General features: G+C 41.0%; 1 protein-coding gene across 1 annotated transcript in view; it reads left to right on the top strand.

The window, feature by feature from the left end:
- Positions 1-333: 333 nt before the first annotated feature.
- LOC310991086 (golgin subfamily A member 7-like) overlaps positions 334-8,254 on the top strand; it is a 28,294-nt gene continuing 20,373 nt past the window's right edge. Inside the window, exons 1-3 of the mRNA XM_083978656.1 lie at positions 334-384; positions 2,545-2,670; positions 6,096-6,248. Coding sequence (XP_083834782.1) covers positions 376-384; positions 2,545-2,670; positions 6,096-6,248 — 288 coding nt within the window. The 5' untranslated portion in view covers positions 334-375. The remainder of the gene's footprint in view (positions 385-2,544; positions 2,671-6,095; positions 6,249-8,254) is intronic.

Here is an 8,254-nt window from a genome sequence, read left to right as displayed (position 1 = left end):
CAATTGGTTATCATTGCTGATGCATGCAGAACTGATTATGTCCATTTCCTAGCCTACTTTTGAGTAGGCTATAACTTTTAACATAACAGTGAATTGCTGTGCTTTTTACATCTTCTTTTTTTAATCTGCAAAGAGACAAGTGAGGATAGTTGTTGTGTCAGTAGCCTTATTTTTCTTTTGAATGTATTTTTAATTTATTGTATTGTATTTCTATGCCTCTGTAAAGCACTTTGAATTGCCTGGTGTATGAATTCTGCCTTGCCTCACCTGCACGCGGAACCAATGTTATTAGACAAAAGTTCCCACACGGAAAGGATATTTGGTAGTACACAGTAAAAACCTGCTAGCGGAAGGTAAACAGAAACCTTGGTCAACATGGCAGAGGTAAGCTAACGATGAATGTGTACTTTATTTTTTCATACGTCAATATTTTGTGAACGACGTGTTCATAATGTCACAGTGTTTAACGTTTTCTTCGAATATGTCCGAGAGAGAAACAGCGGTAAAGTTGAGCACCGTTAGTTAGCCTGGTAGCTCACCGGGTCGAACGACAGCTTGCCTTGGTAACGTTTACTCCATCTGTGGCAACAAGCTGGGGTATTTATAAAATGACACATATGCGGCAGTGTTTGGGGGAAAAAAACGTTGTGTGTCAACGAGGAGCCGAGCTGCGTGCAGTTAGATAGTAACTGGTTTTGAGGAATAGTTGTCATGGTGCTAGTAGCGTATGGCAGCACACAGCAGCAGTCAGAGGGGCTCCAGGGCAGGGATGTGGCTGCGGAGGGATACATCCTGGAATAAAGTTTGCTCCCAGCTCAAAGATGGCAGCGTTACTGAGGAGGGCAGCTGTTGAGAGGAGCCGTGAGCAGCTGTGGTCCTCTGACAGGAAACACACAGTCTGAACCGCAGGCAAAGGGCAAACACAACGTTCAGCCACAGCACTGTGGATGATTCTACTAGACAAGTATATTAATTGGTGGTCCTCCAGGTCCAGAGTCAATAAATGATGACAAACGAACTAATATTTACATAAAGGTGAACCATTGTAATGTTTCCAAATATAATATTTTCTTTCTTTCTTTCTTTCTTTTTTTTAATGTTGTCATTTACAGTTGACACAAAAACATGGGAGTGAGGGGGTTACAACATAGAGTGATGTCAGAAGATTGAACAGGTTATAGTAGGGTAATATGCAGGAGAAGTAGGGCAACAAGGTAAACCAGTGCAAGCAAAGTCATTTCAAAAACAGGGATGCATAGTCTGTATGGCTTACTTGTCTTCAGAGTGACTGATTGTGTTGATGTAGCCTATTGTTTGATTTCCTTTCGAAAAAAAACGTGGTAGGAGCGCACACCAGAATTGAAGAGGAGCTGACAGCCGGAACAAAAACAGTGAAGGAAGAAAAAAGCAGTCGCTCAACTCATAGCCTTGATGTAGAAAAAATATATAATTTATTAAAAAGGACAGACGTTTTGACCTCACACAGCCCTTCCTCAGGGTGTGAAACAGCAAAACAGAAATAGTTGTGAATATGAGCTTCGGCTTAAAATAATATTCAGTTAATGATATAATATTGATTTAATTAGGGGGATAGGACTGAAAAGAAACCAAACCAAACATTTTGATGTTTCCAAATAATCCCTTTTGTTTTCACTACTGATAGTTTAGGTCAGACCTGTTAAAACACAGGTGTTACTAATTACATTCATGAATGCTGCCTGTTCCACTGAGCTGTGGCAGTGATGACCCACGCCACAACGACCCTGGAACTGAAGAAGCTGAATGACATTCAGACATAATCCATTTTTATGTTCATATTACACCTGTAGAGCTGCAGTGGGGATCATTTAAATCATGTTTAAATTCAAAAATGCAAAGCAAATGGAATAGCCTACTTTTGGATGTTGGACCATGGTCATAAAGTAATACATGGATGTTAAGTTTAAGACTGCTGTTGATATGACAATACGATAAATTAAGTATAATTTATTTGTTGCAAACACATAATTATATTGTACGTAGTTTAATGCACAGTGAAATGTGTTATTGTAATGTGTCTGCTTCCAGAAATACTAAAGTAAAAAGATGCAGTGTAAAATGTAAGAATAAAGCATATGTAATATGAACATGTTGCATAAATATAAATGAATGGAATTAGTTTGCAATTAATTGATAAAACCTGATAAGAAGATTAGCTGACAGTGAAAAGAGTAGTTTTCCACCTGTATCTTTCCTACTGTGAGATGTCAAAATGTTCCTGTAAAGATGCCTGTCTGACTTCTATTTTTCATTCATTCATTCTTTATTTAGGCCTAATCTGGAGAAATCAGACAGCCTGCTCTGTTGAATGTCTTTGCAAATTGAGGCAAAGCATGCTGTAAATAAAATAACTTTGTCTAAGATGATACGCATAACACCAGGGTTCAGTCTAATTCATACAGATTATGACAAACATATGTGCCCCTTGGAATAAATTGTTTTCTTTCAGTTGGCATCCCAAGAAAGTGCAGTGATTTCTAAAATTGCAACGTCTTGTTTCCACAGACTCACAGCTTGCAGGACATGAGGCAACAGGCGGCCATCGCTGCCAAAGTCTTCATTCAGAGAGATTACACAAATGGCACCGTGTGCCAGTTCCAGACCAAGTTCCCCTCAGAGCTGGAGACCAGGGTAGGATACACCTCTTCTCTTTATTATGCGGACTTTTTTCCATCACATTAACACATAAAAATGGCTGGGCGGACGCCACCTGCTCTAGCTCACAGACACACGAAAGGACAATGGATCTGTGTGTCATAGTTGGACTGTCCATCAGAAGCACAGCGAGAAATCCCAGAGCGGGTGGACGATGAAAGAATGCCTAGAGATCATACTGTCTGTCTCATTACTGTGTCCCCCGCTGAGGGTCTGGTAGTCAGGGTGCACATGAGAGTGTGTTGTTGTTGCATGCCAGGACCAGGCTCACCGGCCAATCACAAGATGTAATCAGTCAGCTCAACACTGATTACTCATATACTACTAGATATATTACATACTGACAAATGAAGTTTGAATGAGGTTTCCTCACTTTTGGAACAGAACCCAGAAGTTTCTGGTTTTATTTTGGCTGACTCCATATTATCCTTTTACATATCTGCTTCCTATTCACAGTCACATTGAGAGCTGGAGGCCTTCCCAGCATGCTCAGAGAGAAAGGCAGAGGAACTAGTCGCTAGTCCCTCACAGGGCTCAAATGTTACCTACATACTTATTAAAGGGATAGTTCAACATTTTGGCAAATTCACCTATTGCCATAATCCCCGTAGTCATACGAGAACGTTCATTACCTTTAATTATTGATGCAAGTTAGTTTGAGATTGGCGGGGGAGACGCGAGCTGCTCAGCTAACACAATAGAGGTGAACGGTACAGGTCCCCTGTCCCACAAAACCCATCAAATACACAATCCAACCACCAAAACCCTTTCATGGGCAAGTTGTGACCTGCACATTCACCATGCTATGAAATAATCATGTATTATTATGTAACATTACAACACATGAAGCAAATACTCAGAACTACTTGCACTTTTGAAATCACTCGTGTCTGGAATGTAGCCTAGGCATTTGTCTCGAAAACAACTCTGTCTCCTAATGTTACATTATCATTTCATAGCGTGGTGAATGTGCAGGTCACAACTTGTCCACGAGAGCATTTTGGAGTTGTTGGATTGTGTATTTGATGAGTTTGATGAGGGACAGGGGACCTGTACCATTCACCTCCATTGTGTTTGCTGAGCAGCTCACGTCTCTGCCCCGCTGATCTCAAAACAACATGCACCGATGATTAAAGGTAATGAACCTACTGCTATGACTATAGGGATTATAGTCAAATTTGCAAAAATGTTAAACTATCCCTTTAAAGCTGCATTTAGAGTATTTTCCATGTACACATGTATGTCATTCAGACACAGAGCCTCTGAGTTTGAACACTTTATTGTACTTTAGCTGCAGACCATAGCTACTCAGAAGTTGTTTTCCATTTCAGTCTGGAAGGAAACCATAACCAGAGCTGCTGAAGAAGAGTAATGAATTATTTTTATGTTGCTCAATGTTCAGGAAAGGACAGCTCAATGGTTTGTTTAATGCAGCAAACCATCCATATCAGAAAGAACAGTCACCGTCCTGGCCCCAGAAACAGCTGAAATCAACATGGAGCCAAAATCCCAAGGATCCCTGGTGGACTGTGTCCTCATGTGAACCCTGGAGGAAGTGGCTTAAGAGCAGGAAGGGGGTAACGACGTGAAGGAGGAAGAGCAGGTTGCTGAGCCCGAACACGCTCTACGCCACATTAAAGATGGCACCAGGCGAACAGAGCAGAGTTTGCAGGACAGAGCTCTGCAGTTTTGAAAAGCACACACCACATGAAAAGAGCCGCTTCACAACACTAACCCTACTTAAACTAGTGGTTTATTGGCACTTCCCTCTTGATTGGGTGGTCTCGTGGTTTTCTGGAGGATCCAGTTCACACACACACACAAAAACATGTTGTCAAAAGATCACTTTTGGGGAAAAATTACCCTACTCACTGTTTACCTGAACATTATTTTATCCTAACTTTAACCAGTTACAAAAGAAGCCGATGACACACACATATACACATACACAATTTACTGCTGGAGGAATGGTTATGCTCTGGGAAATAAAAGCCTGAGTCCCCTCTGATAAAATGTTCTTCCCACATATATGTTTTTAATGACTTGCTGTTATCCCTGTTTATGAAATATGCAGTATGATGCCAAGCTGTTTAGTGGCTTCCATTTTTAGACCAGTTGTTTATGTCACTGTGAGGATGTTTGTAGAACATAGTGTTCTGAAAAGCCTTGTTTTCAAACCATGTTTTTTAAATTTTTTTAAATTTTTATTCTAATTCCAATATCAGATTTAGCCATGTAGTTGGCCTTGTTTAGCAAAGCCTTGCATGCTGTAACATCACATTCTTGCAGACAATCATCTCAAACTGTGGGATTTATTATTTTTGGTAACTCTTTCTTTCTCTTTGCACCAAAAGAAGTGAAATGTATTTCTGCCAAACCGTGCAAGAATGTTTTCATTAATTGAGAACTGGCAGTTTTGTCTGCCTTGTGTTCAATGCTGTATTTCAAGGTCACATTATGTTCAGTGACTGGCTGCTACAGTCACATCTTTTCCTTACTTCAATTTGTAAACCCTCTTCAGCTTTGGACTCTCATCTAACATTTTTTGGAATCCTAATATGACTGCATCAGACAAAATGGAAAGATGGAAAAATGTGGTTTGAATCGCAGACGCCGAATTGGAAAATTAGGAGGAGAACGAAGACTCCCAATGGCGGGTACCAAACACGCCTAAGACCGTGATGTGTTGGAGCTTGTTGTTGCATTCCTCGGGCACAGGGGCGCAGAACGTTTGGAGGCTTTTCACAGGCTCAGGAGGCTCCTGGCCCCCAGCTCCTCATCATGGTCTGGAGGCTCCTCCGTCCCCTGGATCCAGGTCCAGCGTGGGACTTATGTCGACACCCCAGTCAAAAAACAGCCTCCGAGTTCAAATGTCCTCCGCCCTCCATCAGTCTTTTCCACGCAGCGCAACTTTTTGATGTGAGGAATTCTTCAGAAAATACTGGTTTGATTATCAGCCAGCTGCGGTTCCAGTTTGTGTCCCAAAAAGCTGTCTGCAGTCTGCAGCACAGCTGAGATGCATCTTCATCTTCATTAAGGTGCGCCGGTGCCATTGGAGAGGGAAGAAACGATCAATATTCCTCCCTGGATTTTCTCCCTGGGTGTCCTGCTCTGGGGGCGTTTTGTCGTGTCAGTTATTAAATGAAAACTTTCTCGGACCATATGGCCGAGGCATCCTAATAATTTCAGGTGGGGAGGAGGAGGAGGAGGAGGAGGAGGGCCCAGCCTAGCCTTGATGTACGACCAGTCGGAGAAAATTCATCCCCTCGTTTATCTAGAGATGGAAGGGGAGGGAGAACATGATCTTGTGCTAAGAAGGCCATGTTTCCCATAAGCACCCCAGCAGGGGAGGAAGCACTTCCATGATTTTAACCCTTTGTTCTTCCCCCGATGTGTTTCAGATCGATAAACAGCAGTTTGAGGAGACGGTCAGAATGCTCAACAACCTGTACGCCGAAGCTGAGAAGCTGGGAAGCCAGTCGTATATCGAAGGTTGTCTGGCCTGCCTCACAGCGTACACCATCTTCCTGTGTATGGAGACTCACTATGAGAAGGTGAAGGATGTTTTATATTTCCATAGGTTTATGCAGAAAGAATGACTTGGACTGGTTATAGAACATCAGTATATCTTGAATCAGGTCATATTCTGACTGTAGCTGAAGCCACTGATGGTAAACTGATAGTTCTATAATGTGGCTAAATCAGTGTAGCTATAACATTATCCATGATTGTGCCTAAGTGGCTATTCTGACAGCACTTAAAGGTCCAGTGTGTAATAATAGGAGATGCTTGATTTGTCCAATGGTAAGTAAACTCTTGGAAAATGCTTAAAGGCCCAGTGTGTAATAATTGACAAGGTTTATTGGCAAGATACGGATATACTATCCATGAATATATTTGTATAAGTCATAATCACTATAAATTCAAATTGTTTGGTTTTCGTAGCCTTATAATTATTATTTTATATCTACATAGCAAGAGTCTTGCTTTAGAGAGTGTCGCCATCTTGCGCTGCCATATTTGTACGACAACCCGAATGGAAAATCCAGCCAACCAGAAAGCACATTTCGCAAGTTTCGTGTTCATAAATAAACCAACGAAGAGGAAAGCGTAGGAAACAACGTTTTTTTGTCCTCGGGGGCTACTGTCACTTTGCGGAAGGGAAGGGGTGAGTGCGAGCGCTGCAATCTAGAATCTGAACGCTAGATATGGCGGTTTCCCCCCCCATTTTACACACTGGACCTTTAAGAAGTTAGTGTTAAACTTGTTACGTTACTGTTACACAAAATTTGCATCACAACCTCGTTCATCAAAACAGCCAAAGCAAGAGTTTAATCCATAATAATAATCATAGCAACCTCCATGGTCGTATCTCTAACCATGTGCATGGTCCAATCCAGGCTTGGGCAAACTATGGCCCGCAGGCCAAATGCAGCTCGTCGGGCTTTTAAATCTGGCCCGTCAAATATTGGTACAAAATTTCCCAAATTATAGCAAAGTCTGCAAACTTTTAACGCAAGTGTTCTTTTACTTTTAGGTAATGGCTTTTACATGTAATTTATATTAGTATATTACTCTCCATCCATCTGATACTGGCCTGGGGACTTTTTCAGAAAGCTGTACTGAACTGGGAGCTTGTTTGTTCTAACTAATTCAAAGGTAATCCAGCTGTGGAAAATAATTATTTAAACTACAAATTAAGTTTCTGAATTTTTCACAAATCATTGAAAGCTGTTACCTGTTTTAATGTAGCTGACCCTTGTAAATCCTGCTCTCTTACTGGCTCTCTGAATCCGTGTGGCAGACGTACAAGCAGTCAGATGAGGTTGCCATGCTTGTTTGTGGTCCCTCTGCTGTCTGGTGTAATTATAGCTAACAGGAGAGACATCAGATTTGTTATTGATGTAGAGTAAGATAACTGGTAAACAGCCTCAGGCTCGTTCACCATTTATGGTGAAAAGTACTTCCACATGGCCTCTCAGATGCTTCCATGTTGTGATTATCAGATCAGCCTGGGCGGTTTTAGAAAACAAAACAAAAAACTTGCATATTTGAACATTTTCAATAGATATGAAGAGTTGAAATTTGTCTTTAATATAAATACATGCTGTCTGGTCCTGTGATGGAAGAATTAGCTAATATGCAGACATTGAGAAAAGCATGCAGTCAAAAAGATCTGAAGAAAATGAACACCATTTTGCAATGCAAAAGCTTTTTTTAAACTTAACATATTAACAGCACTTAAAATAAACATAAACAATGCTTTGTCTCAACTAATTGAAAATTATTACAAGTCTAATTTCACAATTATTGATCTGATGTCAATATCTGAAATAACTGTGGTGTGAAAAACAAAGTAACACAAGCACAACAGCTTACACTCTCTCTATCTGTAACATTAGAAGGTTTCTTATTTGTCTGTCTTGTTGTTGTGTTTTTTGTTTCTGCTGTTTCTTCCTGTCTGTTTTCTATCACCTGCTGTTTGTCTAAGCTCCTGAGGTCATAGTATCAGGTGTGGCTAGCATCAGGCTCCAGCACTGCTGGCACTGTGCTGCTACTG

Source organism: Trachurus trachurus (genome assembly GCF_905171665.1).
Source record: "Trachurus trachurus genome assembly, chromosome: 9".
In the NCBI taxonomy this organism is placed as follows: Eukaryota; Metazoa; Chordata; class Actinopteri; order Carangiformes; family Carangidae; genus Trachurus; species Trachurus trachurus.
This window is presented reverse-complemented; position numbering and strand designations above follow the sequence as displayed.